The sequence below is a fragment of the Astatotilapia calliptera genome, chromosome 22 (genome assembly GCF_964374335.1).
Source record: "Astatotilapia calliptera chromosome 22, fAstCal68.1, whole genome shotgun sequence".
In the NCBI taxonomy this organism is placed as follows: domain Eukaryota; kingdom Metazoa; phylum Chordata; class Actinopteri; order Cichliformes; family Cichlidae; genus Astatotilapia; species Astatotilapia calliptera.
The window spans coordinates 25,475,196-25,496,552 of NC_137442.1; the positions used below are offsets into that span (position 1 = coordinate 25,475,196).

The 21,357-nt window shown below is 42.3% G+C and overlaps 1 protein-coding gene across 1 annotated transcript in view; it reads right to left on the minus strand.

Annotated features, from left to right (window-relative positions):
* Positions 1–1,571: 1,571 nt before the first annotated feature.
* Positions 1,572–21,357, minus strand: part of trim71 (tripartite motif containing 71, E3 ubiquitin protein ligase) — a 40,027-nt gene continuing 20,241 nt past the window's right edge. The window contains exons 2-7 of the mRNA XM_026156227.2: positions 18,568–18,735; positions 15,063–15,197; positions 9,697–9,939; positions 9,076–9,573; positions 8,692–8,832; positions 1,572–8,496 (exon numbers count right to left, since the gene is read on the minus strand). Coding sequence (XP_026012012.1) covers positions 7,924–8,496; positions 8,692–8,832; positions 9,076–9,573; positions 9,697–9,939; positions 15,063–15,197; positions 18,568–18,735 — 1,758 coding nt within the window. The 3' untranslated portion in view covers positions 1,572–7,923. The remainder of the gene's footprint in view (positions 8,497–8,691; positions 8,833–9,075; positions 9,574–9,696; positions 9,940–15,062; positions 15,198–18,567; positions 18,736–21,357) is intronic.

Consider the following 21,357-nt stretch of genomic DNA (forward strand, 5'->3'; position numbering starts at 1 on the left):
ACTTCAGCTGTGAGGTCTTTTACAAAATAAAAATAATCATTGTGTGTAGATGGGGCTGCGGTCTCAGTAGATGCAGTTTTCAAAATTCCACAACACCTTAAAAAGTTCATTATGAGTTTTCCCTAGACTCTTCTTCTTTTAGCCTATTGCACATGTTTTGTAGCTATAGCTGACTGATTTAAAAGTCAGAGGCGAGTGCTTTTTGCTGTATAAAATCCAGAAACATGTTGGGAGTGTTGGTCTGTGCACGACAAAATTACTAAGATGTGGTTACTAAGAAGGTTTAAATGTTTACAACCTACCCCAGCAGTAGGCCAGGTTGTAACAAAGGATATAGTCGAACAGGTTAAAAACTTTGCAGTGCACAAATAGTCTGTGAAGTGCTGACACGATCATCGCCGGTCTGGAGTTCAGTCCTGCATGTGCGCTTGTCTCGTGATCTTGTAACTTTGAACAAAGATTTTTACCCATCGTGTCCACTAGATGGCGATGACAGCCCAGAATGCGCTAATCAAGGACCATCAACATGAGTTCCATGAGACTTTTATAACTTAATGCACAATTTTAATCAAACAATACTGCTCCATTTCTTCACATATTTTTAAACTTCTCATTGTTTCCTTACAGTGGGGACTGTAAAGCTGTTAGCAAAGAAAGGATGATTGCCTAATAGGATGAAGTGCTTGCTTCCCTCCCCCAGTGAAACCAGTGTCTGTCCAATCCAGTTAGCTTGGGTGGGGCCGGGGGGGGAATCCAGCCTAGGGCAGGTTTACCCGTTTACTCAGTTATTCCTGGAATCTTTAACTGAAACTTAAGAAACTTAACACAGACCCTTACATTCAGTTATTTAGGCTCTAAATGTCTGCTTTAATACACAGTATTATGTTGTTTACCAGCTAAAGATTTTCCAGTTTCATGACCCAGCTCGGGACAGCGACCCCAAACAAATCAAGGTGCAACAGTGGTTCAAAGTCCAGACCTCAATCTGACTGATAAACCACAAATATCAACACTGTAAAGAAGAGAGGGCCAAAACTCATCCACAACAATGTGATGGACAGATAAAGTCATGCAGAAGATTAGTTGATGTTATTGCTGATAAAGTGGTGCTACAAGCTACTGAATTGTTGGGTGTGCTTAGTTTTTCCACTGGACTGCATACACTGTAAATACCAATATACTGTCTGGGGAAGTAAGCCAGGATTGGTCGACAAAAGGCTCAGTGGACGTCTGAGCCACACCGTTTGAGAACTGCACAGAACTGGGCATGAATATTGTGTTTTTTCATTAGGAAGCAGTTGTTAGCTGTAGTGTTATCAGAGTGAGGTCTCGGTTGCAGTACTAACAGTGGTTGTGTCAAGGTTTCACTGATTATTGAATGTGTAGTGTCAAGCTTTGAAAATGGGTGGCTCACTAAACAAAAACCAAAAATCTCAAAAGGAAAAAAAATTATTTTAAAAGAATTTCACTGGGCCGGCCCACATGTGATGAAACAGGGCTGTGTGAAGCAATCCTCAAGTGTTTTAGCGTGGCCTAAGAGCAAAAAAACAAAAAAAACCACTCACAGGAGATTTAAGTCAAAGAAACACAACTTTATTTAAGTGTAAACAAAGAAAACCCCCCAAAAAAAACTGCATAGGAAATGTTTAAAGTCCACAGAGTGCAGAGAGAGCAGCACGTGGCCGTTATCTTATAGTCTCCGATGCCTTATTTAGACTGAAGACCTGACATTTGCACTTCCATCCATTACAACGTGCATGTGTGTGCACACATGTGTAAAAACACACACACTGAGATTGAACTGATAACAACACACACTGCAGCGTGGATGAGAAAGCACCAGCAGCACCCATCTAAACTCAGCTGGCCACGCTGGCTCACCCCAGCTCTTGGACTGCGAGGAGGATACATTCAGTGGATTTCTGCACAGACGACACAGATGCAGCGCAAACACGCAGACACACGCACATGGCGCCCACTTGACACGCAACAACCAGCTGCTGGAAGAACAGGATACAGCTGACAGGACGAGACGGCTCCCACCTCGGCCGGTGGTAACACAGATTTTCTGTGGTCTCTGCCGTGTCGTGTATCTGCCACCAGCAGATGGCGCCGGCGAGTGAGCAGCAAGATGCCATTTAAGCCTTTTCTTCACAAAATACATTCTAAAAGGGCCAATGAGCATCAAGTGGTGTGAATAGTTGTACTTTTTGTTAAAGATAAAAATAAACAAACCAAAACTTGAACCAGAGGGGAAAGAAAAATAAAATCAGGGTACAAATTGAAAGCATTATTTTCAAATTGAGAAATTATTTGTTTTATATATGCAAGTGGACACACAAAAAGAATCAGACTAGTACAGAGATCATAACAGTGGGGGGTGGGGAGAAAAAAGTCACTACATTATCACTACACGATTCAATGAGACACCTGCAGCACAGCGCTGCTGAGAACTACCTGAGTTTTGTCTTTTTCCTTTCTAAACACATCCCAACCCCTTTTTTCCCCCTCGTTCTTTTCTTAAGCGTATACAATCATTTAAAAGCAGGTCTATGACCTCGCACACCTGGCTTTGCTTTGTTCTCTCCTGTTAAATTGTGGGAGGCCAGAAATAAAATGGTAGCACAAAGAAACAAAAAAACAAAACAAAAAGCAACGCAGAGCAGGGCCACAGTCGACTGATCATGTGCTCAGCGGCCATCCCTGCACGCTGTCGGGTTCGAATTCAAGAAGGGGAGGCGATTTTTTTTAGTTTGTGCTGTTCCTCACACCTACTAAAAGGATTTCTCATCTTAAATTTGAGCAGGGAAGGTTTTTACATCACTTCAGCATGAAAGGACAGCATTCCTATATGCCCGCTCATATAAAGCATTTTAGAGGGAGTTGAGGAAAATTCATTACTAACGGTCGAGGGTCACGCTAGTCAAAACTCTGCCGGTTGTTTCTGTGGATTCAAAGTATGGCTACCCAAACAGTGGGTGCTTTGCAGAGCCTCTAGAGAACAGGAAATACAATCACAAAAGTCAACGGTTAATTCCATCCAACGCAATCCTAACACACACTCGCGCGCTCAAACACACACGCATTTTTGGGTATCCATTTTGGAAACACCACCCCAATAATCAGCTACCCACTCCATCTCATTTTATCATCTATCTAAAGAGACATCAGTATAATACATAGACTTTTTAAAGCATGCAACAAAATTAAAAAAAAAAAAAGGTTTAAAATACATTTTTTTCCTCTTTAAGAGTGAAGACCTAAGGATCTTAAAGATAGAATTCTGTAATCTTAATTAAAAAATAAAACCCGATGCAACATGAACAAACATGTCAAAGAGTAATACTGAGAAGAAGAGGAAAAAAAATGTTCTACTTTACTGGTTGAAACTGGGTGTTGTAGTCAAAGCAGCAGTGGTTAAATGTGCTAATAGCTACATCCACAATCCTGTCATGCATTTGTTTAAACCAGTGATTCCAACCTATTTCACGATGTTCCCGCCATTCATTCGCTACCTGTAGCTATTACTACTACTATTACTACTACTACATTTTAATTTTTTTGACATTCCATCTGGCTATTTTAACTATTCAATCCAAGCTATTAGCTAACAATTTATCTGCTACCTGTACTTTTAGTCAAATAACAGATGTTTTATAAAAATTGGAAAAATAATTTTAGCTAGCAGTTTAAGGTGTCCTTTACATCCTTTGTTTACCCATTCAGTTTTATTTGTTTATCCATACTGCCATTCAACTGTTTGGCTATGGTTTTGGCAAACAATTTAACAGTTCATCCATCATGTACTACAGCCTGGTCTCGCACCAAACCAGAAACTGTCAAAGAAAAATCCCAAAAAACATAGCGGCTAATTTTTGTCTTCTTGATCGATTGTGTTTTTTACATTTTTATTCATAGACATGAATTGTGACCGAGCGCAAATTTGTGAGTCATTTGTCAGAAGCAGAATTTTCACCACAGAGTATAATGAAACATGGACGTAGCTTTTGAATGGAAAAACGAAGCAGATACGTCAGTGCCTTAAACCTGCATTCTATCCAAAGGCCACTAGATGGCGATAGCTATAGTTCTAAAAAAGGCTTCTGGTCCTTCAGAAATATGTGAGGAAATGGCTGTCTTGTCTTTCCTCCTAAGTTTGTGCTCAGCCACCTGTCTCAAGTCATACTAAAGTCCATTTTATAAATCTTGTACATACCATGTTTTTAAATGGAGGCCTATCCGTGGTACGCTCATTGGCTAATGATTTATGATTAACTACTCGTTAGCCAAATAGTAAGATTCACAATCTGACCTGCCCCTCATCAAAAATGTGGTTTTTGCGAGATTCACATAACAGTGGATGCCATCATGTTAGCCAAGTCTGTCTTTTGTATACAGTCTACGATTTTATCCAGAGAAAGTGGGTACGTGTCACCATGGAAACCAAGAAAACAAAGATTTAAAAAGGAGGTGACAACTGTGATATTGTAACCCAAATTAAATGAAATCCCATCTTGAAATGATACAAATGATGTTGAAAATCTGAAATGCAAGACTGTCTCCACCATTGATTCCTCAGAATATCCTCAGATATTTTACCCCCCCCCCCCATCACCACCACCACCACCACCTTTTAAAAAGTGGGGAAAAAAAAAAAAATCTATTTCATACAAAAATTAGTACAAGGGTAGTGAACAGTTTAAATGTGATTTTCAGGGACATCATATAACATTTAAATTATAAGTATTCATTTAAATTTGTGTAGAAACAACAGATTAAAGTTGTAACTACATTGCATGCCATTGGCCTACCATCAAGCTTTCCAACCATTTTCTCACTTTGATACTAGTTAATCATTTTGCAGCTTTTTCCGGATTTATTTTTTGTTAACTTTACACCTCACATTTCTTCATCTTCACTCGATCTTTATTGGGGAACAGGTTTTGCTCAGTTGGGAATCACTGCTTTAAACCACCAGTCTGAAAGGATACTCCCAGAGGCTACTTCTCTGGAAGAGCCAGCACCAAGCATCCTGAAAATCCACGCGGCAATATTGTGCTGAAATAAGAGGTAATTCATGTGCAGTCAAAAAAGGCGGACATGTGATGGTAACGCTTTAAAAGAGGACATTTCCTCTTGCCCTCACCCCCGGCTCACTAGAACAACTTACAAGTGGAATGGACATGTCCATTATCATCATGAGGTAAAGGTAAACGGGGCCCAGCCCTCTCAAGTGCATCCAGTCAGAGGAAGAGGATTTATCCTCAGGTGCTCTGATTTAACATTTGTATCTTTGATAATAGTCCAGTGACATTAGTCGCCTACAAAGGCATGGTCCAAAAAATTTTAACTCTGCTTGGCACAGAACTATCACAAATCATTTTGGCACAATGCTTTCGTCTGAATCATTTGGTTTCTTGGTGAGAAAAAGCATAAACATACCCCGACATTTACAGTAGATGCAACAAACCAAGGGCTGTTCAGGTTTACGAGCATGGAGCGATGACCATAAAGCGCATTTCATTCAAACTTTGAACAGTACCGTGGATCTTTGGTCCTAGAACTATGGGGCATGTACTGTATTGTGCGGTATGTGAATGAGGTATAAATATCCTAGGAGGTATGCATAAATAAAAGAGTAAACATGATCTATTCAGAATGAATAACAAAAGTAGAGGTATTTGAAGGTTTACATGCACAGTAGCAACGAGTGACAAACTTGAGGTATTTTTTAAGAGTTGAGGTATATGAAACAGTTCTGAGGTAAAGGAAATGTGAGATGAGAGGATGGAAATCCTGATCACGTGCAGACAGACCTCACCTCAGAGGTGAGAGCCAGTCAGCCAATATTTAATAGTTCAAGAACTTTGCAAGGCTAAGGAAGTGGTTAACAAAACTGCAATAGTCTGGTGTTTGTGGTGAGAGGTAGATTGAAGGACAAGGGGATTCCCATAGTGCTTTCACCACAAATGAGTCTCCATCACTTTATGGGAATCTGGATATGTGCGAGGATGACCAAAGACGCTACTTTGAGCCTATGGTAAAACTGTGGCACTGCTCGATGAGCTGGGGGTGATAAATGTGAGGGGGGAGGGAGAATTTCTCTTTGGTGCAAGTATCTCCTGTACTCTATGACAAGGATCTAATTTAAAAATGCACTCACACAGGCAGTGCCTGTGTCTTAGTGGGAAGTGGAAGTACTTGTGCACCCAAGCACGTGTTCTTCTTCAAAACCCACAACTCATTTCAATGAGTGTTATCAACTTTTAGACTTCTCAACAACAATGATTATTTGAGAAATGTGTTACAATTGAGATTCTGATTTGCTTTAAAATCGCCAAATCTTCCGTTGGCCATTGTGCAGGATTTCTAACTTTGGTTGACTCTAGTAGTTATTCTGTAGACCTCCATCTTTAGAGGAATTGATCTACTAGCGTTCAGTCTGGAGGCGTCTCAACTCCAAGCATCAATAAGTAGGGCCGGGCTTTGGAGGTCGTCCTCTCTCATTGGACAGGACTGAATACTTGGCCCCTGGAGCCAAAGAAAGTGGCTTTGAACCACAATGTGAATGCAGAGGATTGTAATGTTAGGCCTTTAATCTGATGTCATTAATGTCATCTGAATGGCCAAATGAGGTGTCCATTTCCGAGGCTTTCGTCACACAGCACGCCTCATCATAAGGGTGTCATTCGATTACTTAAATAACCATTTTAATTTATTTTCTTAATTAAACGTTCAGACAAATCTATTAGGTACAGATCTTGGAAGATTCAATTCTAAAATCCTTTATCTAGTCCTCCTATTGGGAGACCACACAAAGGATGCTGCTTTCCTTGCATATTACTCTCTCTTTAACTGACTGGGTAGTAATTACTAATCCAGTCAGTGGGTTAGAGGTGAGGCCGGGGTTTATGGGGTATTATTCAAAGAATTCATATCATTAGAGGGGCTATGTAAAATCTGACCTCCTGAACTTTATATTTCTACACATCAGTAAATTCATCATAAAAGCCTTAGCCAGTAAAGCTAGAGGGAGAGCCTGAGGTTACAGTTAATTAATGACCTGAGCTCATTTTAAGTCTATCAAGTTTGGCATTGCTTCACACAGACTTCTTAGGCTATCATGACACTAACACCACCACAGAGCCACACAAAGACAACGTTAAATGCGAGAGCAAAAAAAAGAAAAGAAACAAAAACAAAACAAAAAAAAAGCAAAACTACAAACATCAAAAGACGCTATTCTACGAGTTTCCTCTCAGCCAAGCCTTCTAATTAGGGCGAATCATGCAACCTCTACAGCGGTCTGAGTATTGTCTCAGCAACAACATTCAGGAGGTTTACTCAAATTTCCAAATGCACAGAAAGAATTCTATTAATCCTGTGCAAATATTAAATGTAGAGTCTATTGTTTTTTTGTCTCTCTTAAATAACAAAGTATAGAGGTAGACTTTTCTTCTTTGTAAAACTTCACGGACAAAAACCTCTGCTTGGAGACTGTGTACATTCATAAGGTAAATGAGGTAGGTACGGAGCAGAGAGTACAAGATTTGAACAAGTGAGAAATTCCCTGAGATGTTTCCTTAAGGAGAGCCGACAGAGAATTCGGAACAGCTGAGGCAGAGGAAGGGAAATATGGCTCTTTTTCTATTGATTATCAATTTTTAGAGGTCCCCCTTTGATGTATATATCACAGGTATCAGATTTTTTTTAAAGAATAGAAATGAAAATGACAAAAATAATCTATAGTTTCAATTTCCCTTCTTTTCAGCATGCTCCCAATCATCTTTGAGCTCTCCTCCTTTCTGCCGATCCATTCTCTCTCCACCGTTTCCTTCATCGGAAAAACTGCAAAAAAAAAACAAAAAAAAAAAAAAAGGCAAAGGTAGGGAGAGAATACAAAAAAAGGTCGTTTTTTTCCTTTTAGAACTTGAGGATGCGATTATTTCCAAAGTCAACGACCACAATGGCTCCATCAGGCGACACGGCCACACCGGAGGGGCGATCCATCTGTCCGAAGCTGCTCCCCTGCGATCCGAATTTGCATAAGAAGTTTCCGTTGGGCTCGAATATTTGGATTCGGTGGTTGCGGGAGTCGGCCACGATGATGCGGTTCTCTTGGTCCACGGCGACGCCCTGGGGACGCAGAAACTGTCCGTTCCCGGTGCCCTCGGAGCCCAGGAAGCGAGCAGACTGGCAATCTGGTCGAATAACCAAGAGGCGGTGGTTGTTGAAGTCGGTCACCACCAGGTGGTCTTCGTGGTTAAAGGCTACACCTCTGGGAGAGTCGAAGTGTTTCCACAGGGCCCCTTCAAACCCGTACTTGTTGAGGAAAGAACCGTCAGGGGCAAAGAGCTGCACACGATGGTTTCGGGTGTCTGAGACCAGGATCTTACCCTCAGAGTTGACAGCCACATCCCAGGGATAATTAAACTGCCCATTCTTGGTACCCTTTTCCCCAAACTTCAGCAGGAACTGGCCTTCGAAAGTAAACACCTGTCAGAGAGAGCAAACATTTTAGAGCCTCTTATGTTTACATGAGGAGTAGACAGAAAGTAAGCGTGAGGAGCTATGTTTTATCAAAAGCTGACTTTTTAAAGGGCTTTACCCTCCCACCTAATTTTTCTGTGAATAATGGAAAGTCAAAGGCAATTCCAGCTGTGTTGATCATCTCTAACGGGGCTTTCATACCTGCACACGGTGATTGTCCTTATCAGCCACAACAATTCGCCTCTGAGAGTCACATGCAACCCCAGCCGGACGATCAAACTGACCAGGTCGAGAACCCAGAGAGCCAAACTTATGGTGGAAGGCACCGCAAGGCTTGAATATCTGGAGAGAAAACACCGCTTTATTACTCTTTAAAAGTTTCACAGCGCTCCATACTGCAAGACTCATTCATGCACTCACGCTAATGTAAACACAGCTAATGCTTTCATGCTAAGCATCACTCAAACACCTCAAACCAAGCTGTTCCTTGTATTTTATATCTAAAATTCATGCTCACTCTTTAATTCAATAAAGTGCTATTTCTAAGTCTTTCCGTTAGTGATGACATCACAATAACAAACCTACCTGAATACGGTTGTTGCTGCGATCAGCCACCACCACGTATCCCTCCTTGTCCACACAGATGCCCCAGGGTCGACAAAGTTGACCGTCTCCCTCGCCCTCACAGCCAAAGGATGACACTTGGGTGCCGAGTGACCCATAGCTCCGCCCAGACTTCACAATCACCTTGAAGGGGCTGCCCTGGATGTGCTGGTTGCACACCAGCACGGACAGGAGATGCTCCCCCTCACATTTTGGCAGGTAGCCGACGGTGTACGAGCCGTTCTGGTGATCCGTTACATCAGCTGTGGACACGTTACCATCTGTAACCGACATGACTATTGCAGACAGCGCGTCCCCACCTGAAAGACGTGGCTCGCCATCGTGATCGTATCCAACCACAGTGAAGGAGGTAGGCTTACTGCGAAGGGCACTTTTCAGACCCTCACCGTGGGCTTTGGTCACGGGGGCAAAAGCCCCACTGCTAATCAGGCCCATGGACTGGATGGCAATGTAGAGAGCCTGCAGGGACCATTGATGCAGTTAATTGAGCTTCTGTGTTATAACATTTATTTGTAAATGTGAAAATACTGAACAGTGAAATGAGGTAAGCTAAGACTGGCTTGCGATCGTTCTAATGCTGACCTGGTCTGGAGGAGTGAACATGAAGCGGTCGTCCTCTTGTGGCTGCAGCAAGCCTCTGAGGGCCTTGAGTTCATGGATCTGAGTGAGCATTCGCTCCCTCGCCAGCAACACATCCAGGTGGTGGCCCTCATCCAACACCTGGCTTACAGCAGCAATGGTGCTGTCCAGCTTGGTGAGACTCTGGTGGAGTTTCTCCACCTGCAGGTACAGAGACTTGGCCTTCACCTGGCGGATCTTCTCCACCTGCAAGGAGTTGGTACGGGTGATTAGGAAGACAGCTACAGCGAATGTTTACCCACATTCAAGAGCATCCTGTTCGACAAGATTCAACTCATTAGAAATGCACTTTGACTCACAATAGCAAAGTAGAGTCTTGCAAAAATAAATGCGCCCATCAACACACACAGTTAGCAGACTTATTTTGTTTCATGGTGTCACCCCCTCTTGTTCAAAAGAACTTAAAGGCTGAAAATGAAAAAGATCATTAAGAGAAATTTTCATTTTCACCCAAAGTCCTGCCGCTCACTCGATATTTTCCTCTTTTTCAGACCGTTCCCTGTGAACTCCAGAGATGTTTCCGTGGGAAATTCCCAGAACATCAGCAGCTTCTGAAATACTCCAAAGACCATCAACCATGCCACGTTAAGTCACTTAAATCACCTTCCTTCCCCATTCCTATGCCATTTGATCTGCAGCAGATCATCCTGACCATGTCTACTAAATAGCACTGCATAACTGCCATGTGATTGATTGATTAGATGTGTGTTTTAACAAGCAGTTAGCGAGCCTAATGATGTGCCTAATGAAGTGGCCGGTGAATAGTTTCTGCCATGTGGATCAGGTCACACACCAATAATGTCTATAAATACTAAACCACTAAGTTTAATGAAGGCTAGTAATGTTACTGTTATTAGTTACTTTCAATAATTTTATCAAACTGCTAAAACTACGACTAGAAGGAAACAGATTACGCACCTTCTTATTTTCTATCATATACATACGCAGTGAAAATATCAGGTCAGTGTACGTTTTACCCTGAACCAAAAAGCTCAGTCATCAAATGCTCTAAATGTGCCGTTTCAGACAGTTTTTTCTACTGTTAGCCCTGTATGTCAGATAGGATATATAACCGTCTCAGGTACGCATCATCAGCTGTGACCAAAGAACAGTCATCTGCCTTTTAAATTTTCCATTTGTGAAGGCCAGTCAATCCAAAGAAAGTTGGCCTTAAGTCAGAGCAGCTAAACAGCTCGTTTCAAGAGCATGAACTGGGCCCCAGCATAACATACAAGATGATTATTCTGAACTGTCAAGCAAAGAGAAAACCGTCTCCTCTTTTATGAACTGAAAAACATTTTCTTTATCCAAGTAATAAAATCATGATGTAGCACATATTCTTAATACCTTTTTAGAAGACCTTTGCAAGTGAAAAACACTGATAAAGATTTGTTTAAATGTTCTAAATAGTTGCTTATATATTTCTGTTATATTTTAAATACAACATTCACAAAACATCATCATCTATGCAAAAAGACGACTCTAGTCAAGATTTCCTAACCAATGTCCAGAGACCTTTTTCCTTTGTTGAACAACAGAACACAATAAAGTGCGTAACACTGTATCAAAGACACCAGGACTGGAGATGAAAAGCTGAGAGGGGAAGAACCAAAATGATTTATTAGTTAAAAAAAAAATGGTGTGGTTTTTTCCACCTCTTTTTAAGTACTTTGACTCTCGTTTAACTGTAACACTGCTCCTGTTAGAAGTCATATTAGGTTCCATTAGAGTCAGAGAGTATAAAGCATTAAAGAGGAGGGTATAACCTGAGAAGCACCGACTGGGCTCTTACTTACTGCAACCCAACAAAAAAGAAAAAAAAAAAAAGAAGTAAAACACAATAGCCCGACTGCCTCTGTGGTTAGAAGGACTTCTGATAGCAGGGAGGGACCCAAAAGAAACAAAGACTCCAGAAGAGAGGGATTCTTTGTTAACCCGTGGCATAGGTGAAACTGTAATTTGCATCTGTGAGACTAGAGTTACACTTAAGAGTCGCCGAGGACAAAGACTCAAGTTGGGCTTTCTGATGAACAGACAACTAGTTTTAGTCCCTCGGCTGAATGTGGTGAAGAGAGGAATGGCTGAGGTGGTGTGCATTTCAACGAGACAGAGCAAAGCAGGACCAGCTCCTGTCCTAGTTATTCAAGCGCACACCGACTCAGTCACGTATGCAGCATGTTTACCCTCAACTCAGAATCATGAAACTGTCCACTTTCAGATATACAGTGCTGGGTGACTGAAGAGCACCTGACTGGAGACTGTTTCCTTTATTCTAGCACCACTGGGCCGCACCCACCAGTAACCCTCACAGTGGCCAGCAGAAGACAGCATCCCTGTCCTGTTTTACGTGTGGTACGACCGGTCTGTTGGCGAATCATCCTTATGCTCAAGTTGGTTGTCGGAGCATTTGGAGAGATGTGCAACTGGTATATTGGAAGACAGCACAGGAGCCCGTTTGCATTGGTTTAAAATGCAGTAAGTCAAACATGAGGAGCTGCTCAGTGCACCCAGCAAGTTCCCCATAGTATGAGAGCAAAGTCCGGAAACAGTCCTCATAGATAACACTGGTTACATTGTTACACTGCATTTAGGTTGATGCTCATCGTGTTTTACTCCAATTAGCCATTATAAAAACCTCTTTAAATTGTGTTTTTACTGAAAAATAGTTACAAATAACCCAAATACCATTTTGTTTAAATTAACAGACACATAATGGAACAAAACTAGCTTGCAAAACTCATAGCACATCAATATTATGCTAAGGACTTCCAAAGTGTTGTGAGGATGAAAGGCTGCTATTACTGTGGTGAGGATTCAAAAAGAGAAAAATGAAAAACCACAAGAATGACTAAAACAACAGAAGAGTTTGGAGGAGCACTGTGTCACGCTCCATCAGGTCAAAATATCAGACTTAGTCATATTTCCTAAACTCGCGACATACGGACTATTTTCATGTGATTCAAATAATGATACGCATGTTGGAGAATTGGAAGCAGAGTTATCCCAGGGTGATGGATCTTCCTGTAAACCTGGGTGGCCCTGCGTCTTCTGTAGGCTTTAGGCCAAACTGTCAGCGTAACAGCTGATTTTGGTTAATTAACCAATCTCGACATGTATGCTTTCAAGCACTGCGTATTCCCCTTAACTATGATTTACAGCCCCGTGTTTAATCCCCACGGAGACTCCGCCCCAATGGGTGCTATCATTTGCATTTTCACTCCTGCACTGGTGTGCGTGAACGCTAAAGCTGAGATGATTACATTGGATATGAACCACTTAAATAACAGTTATTTTACTGAAAGGTAAAAGGAAAGGAGAAAGAAATGGATGGAGCAAACCAGATTTAAAAAAAAAAAAAACCAAAAAAAAAAAAAAAAAACCTCCATCCTGAAGTCCTTTAAAGACTGGATGTCTAAAGTGATTGTGAATATGTCCTGCGTTAAAATATTTCTGGACTATTTTTGAACCAAGCTCCATTTTTCACATGCAAATAAACAGGTCCAGCCAATCACATTACTGCATTTCCCAACAAATGCACTCACAGCTCAAGACATGCACAGATGCTGGATATATAATGATATAGAAATGGTAACAACCTGAAATATGTAAGCGGTCATGATACAGCTTCAACTTGAAAATGGATTAATCCAGAATCTCTGTTTCTGTTTAGAAACGTCAGGACCAGCTCATCGTCACTTGATGCTGACTTCAGTGCATTTTTGAGGAAATTTTTTTTATACGTTTTGTTTATACGTTACAACAAGTTTGAATCCAAAAAAATCCTGAAGTGTGGGGTGTTTTTCTTCTGTGTGTAATGTCCTTTATCCTTGTTGCTGTGGTGTTGTTGCTACAACATGACCTGTAGTTGCTTTTCCTATAGGAAGGTGTAACTCTGCGACACTGGAGGCAACATCTGAGTCTAGTTTGCTTTGTTTAAGTCCCACTTTCACAGGAAAAAAAAAAACAAAAAACATACACTCCACACAGAAAGACCCAAGCCGGTCAGTAGATTAAAACCCAGGATGTTCTTAATGTGAGGACAGTGCTAACTAGTGGTGCAACAGATCAAAAATCTCACGGTTCGGATCGGATCACGGTTTTAAGTCACGGATGGGATCAATTTTCGGATCAGCAAAAAAAGACAAAAATTTAACATTTACTTCTTGAGGTATTTTTTGCCTGTTAAAAACATTTAACTCTAGACTCATTCCACGCAATTAAAAAAACCCCCAATATGGTACAATATAGTTCAGTACAGTCTTTGTATCTACCACTCAATTCAATTTTATTTATAAAGTGCCAAATCACAACAACAGTCGCCTCAAGGCGCTTTATATTGTAAGGTAGACCCTAGAATAATACATATCGCTCATTATATCACACTCTGCTGTGATATAATGAGCTGTCACGGTCACGTAGCTTTACGTTGCCCTGGAGGTCCACCCATTTGTAGTAGTTAGGGCAACAGAAGATGCCTGGGACAGTTCAGCCACAACTTAAATCTTTTCCTGCTCATACATGCTTGGAACGATCTTGCCACTAAAGTGGACGCGAACGGGATATCATAGCGTGGCTCAAGCACGTTCATCATAGTTTAAACCCCTTGTTTTGCACAACAGAATACGGCCTCCCGTCTGCAGCTAAACACCCTAGCAGCTTTTGTAATAGCTTTAGTCCGGTCGGACTGGGCAGCAAAGGGCTGCTTAAATACTGTAAACTCCTCTGCTCCTCCACTTGGACCGCTAGCGCTGGCCATAACTATCGCTGGCCATAACTATCGCTTGACAGACCCACCACACGCACCATACACACACTTTTTTTTTTCTCCCCTCGTTTTTAAATCTTCGGATCACGTGCCAAACCGTGGAGTGGGATCGGTTTGGATTACGGATCAACCGTGATCCGTTGCCCCACTAGTGCTAACCCACCACACCACCATGCTGACCATGAACAGTGACCAGTAGTATACCTTTTAGACATCCAATATTTAGTAAAGAAGTGTTATCAGTCAAACGTAGTGACATTTGGACTAATATTTCAGCTATAATAAGACAATGCACTACCGCCAATCCATTTAAAACTCAATGGCTAAAGAGGAATCAGATCCGTGAGCATTCATTTTGGACTGATTTGTTATCTTTGATGGTGTGTGTTTTTAAAGGACTTTAAAGGACTACAGATAAAAAGGTAGCCGTTTGGCTAACTCTGGCACATTGACACTAATATGTCCCTTTTGAATAAAATGAGTTCAAAGTCAGGTGTAAAAATGTTTCACTAAAGGCTGATAAATACACAAAGTAGCAGCTCACCTTCCATAGAAGCTCACACTCCCTCTCCTCCAGCGCTTTCTTGTGTCTCAGGACAAGAGCCTTCACTTCTGTTTGCACCACTTTAGCCTTGATCTCCACCTGCTCGGACATGGCCTGGACCTTGTCCATGCTTAGCTAGAGACACACAACACAAAATTGTAAGATGTGACATAGAAATGCTGTCAACTTTGGAGACAATCAGAACAGAAAAGAAAACCCAGGCTGCTATTTAAAAATTAAAAATTAAAAAATAAAATAAAAAAAATAAAAAAATACCACTAGCAATGGAAAGGCACAAAGAGAGGACTATAATGTGCAAATGTAGCTGTCACTCTGTAGTGTGACAAAGGGCGGGAACGTATAAAGACTGGCCTGTTTTATTAGCCATATGGGACCCAGAAACAGGACGCAGAGGATCAGGAAACATAAAAGGACACTGTATGTGACATCCAAATCAGTGCACGAGCACCTGCAGAGATTTTGTGATCTATTCTTTTGTCACATTTGGTGGTACTTTTAGAAGGGAAGAGGAAACATGAGCCAGGAATAGGAAGTCACTTCACACTGCCCAAAAATGATGCAACTTCCTACTAGAAGGGACAGACTTTGGGGAAGAAAAAAAAAAAAAAAAAAAATCACATGAAGATCATGTTTGACGTGGATTTCTCCATTTGTTGAGACACTGAGGATTTAAAGTCCACAGAATGGATACTGAAAAGTATTGGAAGATGCCATTGCATGGTTAGACTGGTTAGATTAGACTAAAGTATTTACAATGTGAATCTCTGTGAACTTAAAAGCAGTCTCATTTTACAGTCGGGCTCAACAGAAAGAGCACGTTTATAACCTGGATCAATACAAGCACTGAAAAGCAATAGCACCAAACAAAAGGTCTTAGCTTTTACAACACTGAGTTTCCCTTTGCCTCCCCCCGCCTCTCAGTTTTATCTGGCCTTTCCTCTGGCAGTTTCTGGGGGGTCAGAGGGTGATCAGGACCTCACAGGGACGAAGGGGAGGAGGGTTTAAGTCTTCCTTTGTGATATCGGCCGCAAGGATCAAAGGTCAGCTAAACCACCGCTCGCGCTCTGCAGCCCCGGTCTTAAGACACATAACACCCCCAATGCATCCCTGCAGCAATAAAGCCTGGCAGCAGGGCTCTTTTCTCTTTGGCCTGGCTATTTGAAACAGCCAGCTAAAGGGACAACTAAATCAGGCCCCCAGAGAAGAAACAGCAGGACGGGAATTCTGAAGGAATCAGAGGGGCCGACTGTTGTCAAAGTTAATAAGGAGCCACGTTGAAATTAAAATGCTACCACCTTTTTCTCACCATCTGTACATTTCTACAAGATTGATTTTTTGATACTGATAGGAAATCTATTTAACGATTTCTTTCACCCTCTCCTCTCTTAACCATCTCTGTTTCCCTCCCTGTGATTTTTTTTTTTGCATCTCCTGCTTCCACCCCTCCATCTCTCTCTCTCTCTCCCTCGCAGTCTCTGTGTCGCCATCATCTTCCGCATTTCTCTTCACATTCCCAGAGGAGCACAGCTTGCAGCACAAAGAGAGTCAAACTAACCAATCAAACCTTCTGAGGCATAGAGCTCCGGCCAACCAGGAGGTCACAAGTCCAGGGTTAGGGGTCAACGAAGATAATGGGTATAGAGTGGGCGGAAATTTCCTACCTCAGGGGACAGCAGAGTGTGTGCGTGTGTGTTGCCTATGCCTACGTTTCTGTTTGCACATTATCTGGCGTCAGTATTTACTCCCGCGGTGACCTGGACAAAAGTGGACAGACACACAAACACACACACAAAGCCCAAGGTGCTGCCAGACGACAGGTGGTGTATCTTATGACTCAGCTACTCGTACCCCAGTGCTTCTCATGAAACCAAGTGTGTGGTGTTTGTTGTTGTTGATGATAATGATGATCCCAGTGTGTGCTGTGGGACATGACTTTTATTTCTGGCCAGGAGTTTGGCAATCTATGTGGTGACATTTCTGAATTTGTTGACATAAGCGCTGCTCACGCACCAATAAATCAGCCAAGCAGCACAAAGATACAGAGAGTGTGACAAAGGCCAAGGGTTAAAACAAACAACAAAACGAACACACGAAAAAGCCACATTTGTTAACTTGCTATTTTAAACACTGGTATCGGCTGAGAATTTCACAATCAGTGCATCCCTACAACTACCCATCCATTAAGGTACAAAGCAAGGCGCGGTCACACAGAGGTTAAGCTGGGAAATGGATAGGCGAGGCACATGCTCTACTGAATAGATAGTACGTGCCAGCAAGTCGTGTGACCTCAGCGCAATGAGCTAGTGTTTCATGTTTTGGGTGAGTGTTTACCAAAGTCACAACCACCACCCCGCCTTTGAGGCAACTTAGATAACACTCGTGTGTCTGACGTATCCCTGTGAGCCAGTTACCATTTCAAACTAACAACTAATCCATTACCCGACTTTACGATTGGCTGAGTGTTTGACCACAAGGCATTCAAAAAGGAATTTATAAACTTTCTTTTTTTTTCTTTTTTTTTTAAACTGCTCATTGCAATTTATCCATTCTTCCCCCTACCTTAATCAAAATTTAGACTGACATGTGAATAACTGAAGATTCCACTATTACTCACAGAAAATCCTTCTGCTCATTGTTTGGAATTTTTAATGTGACAAAAAAACAAAACAAAACAAAAAAAACAAAGAACACAAAAACCCAAAACATGACCAGGCAGACTAAAGTGTTAATAAAACTCACATTTTTTCCTCCAACTTATTCATGTGTCACTGTATAAGCAGGAATTTCGGTTGGGGGTGGGGGGGCTTAGGAAGCTGCCACCCAATCTATAATTATGTAAATGAAGAGAGGTGTTGTGTGTTTGTGTGGGAGTGGGAGAAAGAGGTGGAGGGGGAGCGAGTGAATACAGGGGGGCAAAGTGCTGCACTTCTGTGAAAGAAGAGGGGAGTTTTCCTTTCTCTGAAATCCTTTAAATACCTCATCTACCCTCCCCCATACTCCTTTCCACTCCTCCTCCCCTTTGACCTTCAGCCTTATCCCCCCCACCCTCACCCCCACTCAAAAGAACTCATTCCATACAGCCCCACCCCCCCCTTCTTTTAGGGCCAGCTGGAGACCTCTAACCCCTAAGGCTTCCCAGCACCAGGGACTGGTCACTCTCAAACATATTGAAGCTGATTGTCTCCCATAGGTGGTCACTCTGTCCTGAAGGGGGAGGGGGGGGCACGCACAGCTGCTCTCTAGTTTCCACTCAGCCTCATTAGGCAGTGATAAAGGTTCATTTGGATATTTTAATCTTGGCAAGAACCTTGTTTTTGTCAGAAGTAGGACAACCTTACCTGTAAGTCCTTGAATTGTTTGGGTTTGTTGAGTTAGCACTCAAATCACGTTCTTCTGATTCTTCTCCAACACAGTGTGTTGAGTCACCTCACCAGCACCAACATACAAACAACAGAATTTATCATCAGTGAGGTTGCGGTCCTACCTGCACCGCCTGTCGTCCCTGCTGTGCATCTGCCAGCAGCTGGATGGTGATGGCCCGGCAGTCCTGAACGGCGTCTTGCAGGTAAACGAAAGTGTGGCCCATGTGACGGCCCATGCTGCACTCTCTGCAGATAGGCACCGTGCAGGTTTCACAGAAGAACAGAAACACCTGAGAAAACAGGTAGCACACGCATCGTTTCAGCTGTGCGTTCAGACATCAACATCAAGCTCAAAGGGGCCAAAGTCTGGGTGCTGACCACAGCAACTCCAGTCTCAGAGGCATGCATCAGAGTTTGAATGTGTGTGAATGTTAGATAGCTATATAGCACTTACATAAAAAAGGAAAAAAAAAAGTGCTTATATGAATGGGTGAGTGAGGCATATTGTACAAAGCGCTTTGAGTACTTGGGTAGAGTAGAAAAGTGCTATATAAGAACAGTTTAACATAGGGCTTAATGCTACACACATGCTGACACATGAACCTCATCTCCAAATAATAAAATCAAGTCTTCTCTTTCGGATACTGCTAATATGGTTGTGTCTGGCAAAGAAAGCCCCACCCATCTGCTTCTCGAACCGTCGGTTTATGTGGAGCAACCAAACAGAAGAAAGCTGGCTTAAAGGGAGGGCGGGACCTAAAGCAGCTCGTTTTAGAGAGTGGATACAATGAGGGCGATGCACTGAGGTCCAGCGTAAGATAAACGAGTCTGGTTTGACTGGATGACTTCCATCTATGCTGTATTTTGTTTTTTTGCATTTTAAATCGCTACTAGCACGAGCAGCAAATGTTCAGGTTAGAGCTGGGCGATATATCGAGTTTTTAAAACATATCGATATATTTTTATACGAGATATAAGATGTGACAATATCCTTTATATCGATATAGTCTATGTTACGTTATAATTATAGTTGTGGAGCCGCAAGTTTGCCTCTCTTTCGTCCACTTTTGTCTCTACGCAACGTTACTCCGCCTCGCCTTCACTGAAGACAACTCCCCCTCCTCCCCCATCGCTTCACGTGCAGGCAGCGACAAGACGGACACGGCAAATCTCCGTTAACGAGTTACTGCGCATCGCCCCATGCATGGGGCTGGACGGCGTCAACCTGCTAACGAGCTAAACATGCTAACGAGCTAACAGCGCTAACCCTAAAATCCTTTCATTCTCTCAAAAGTTGATAGCGCGCCTTATGTATGAATTCTGGTTGTGCTTGATGGCCGCGAACCGATTTTATACAGCAATCTGTCAAAAATGTTTGAGTACGACTTTGGTAAGCTACGGAGCTGCACCGCTTGATAGATTGTCGGCGCATTACGGCTACCGAGGAGCTTCGCGGAGTGATACGTACTGTGCATCAACGTAATATTACCGTATTGTGTGTGTATAAGGACCATAAATGGCACCTGTAAGAGACGTGGTTATGAAGCGGATTTCAAACTCCAGGCTGTCAGTCACGCAGTAAAACTTGGGAACAGAGCAGCTGTGAAATCTGTCTGTCTTTGTTATTACGCTCAGCGTCTTTTAGTTTACATTTTGACTGCACAATTGTGAGCTCTTTGTTTAGCACAAAAACAACCTTGTTTTCTTTTATTTATGGAGCATTATTATTTAATGAATTCTCATAATTTAATTTTGAGTAATTTTTCATGTACATCTGTGCTGTATGTTAATAAAAGTGCCTGTGTGACATCTGGGACACAGCTTTGACTAAGAACTCTCTTTTTGTTCTTACTTTATGGCTTAAAAAAAAAAAAATCGAGATATATATCTTATATCGCCATCCAGCTAAAAAATATCGAGATATGAATTTTGGGTCATATCGCCCAGCCCTAGTTCAGGTGATATGCGTTTTCACGCCTGTTACTGATGGATGTTATTTCTGAAACGGTGCCCGACTCCTCATCTCAACTATAATCTGGATGCAGCGTCGGCGTTGTGTTTTGCTGCTGTGAGTCAACAAAAGGTCGACGGTAAAATGAGACAAGCAGCATGAATAAATTAAGCACCACAATAAGAGTTAGTCACACACACACACACACACCTAATTTAAGAGAAAAGGCTTTGAATGATAAAGAAGTTATCCATATGCATGTCCTAGCAGGGAGGCTCAAACAGAGCTCAAAACCCCTGAGCGCACTTCTCTTCTTAAACATGGCGGCCAAGAGGCCACCAAAACTCAATCAATACTCAATCTGGAAAGAAGTCTTGGGCTTGTTGAGATTTTAACACAAATATTGCTAATATGCTCCCATGTTTATCAGGATGCACCACATACAGGAGATGAGGTAAAAGCTGCACTGATCATCGTGGACAAAAATGTCCCTCAGGACAGAAATGGAAGATGTCATTTAACCTTTGCTGCTAAACGCTGAGCTTTGCTTTAAACCCTCCTGCTTGAATACCGATCGCTTGTAATGGAGGGCTAATTAAATATGCACAGGGCGTCATATCCCAAAGAGACACCAGATCAGTGGCACCCAATAGCAGGAGACCTGAGTGGATGGGGAGGGGCCTGCAATCAATTCATCAATATTGGCTGTTCCCCTGGGGAGCAGGATAATCTAATAGGACGCACACCTCCCCCTTTATCAGACTTCCTCCTCTTTCTGCCTCTGGCTGTTGTATCCTTTTCTTCTTGTGCTTTTCTTACAATCTCTCCTTCTGTTAACGTCAGTGCTTCACTTCGATCTCGGCACCACTTTGTCACTCAGTGCCTTCCTCTTCCCGGCTTTCCTGTCCCATCCCTCCCCCGATGACTTCTCACAAATTCCAGGAGCACAGGACACACAACA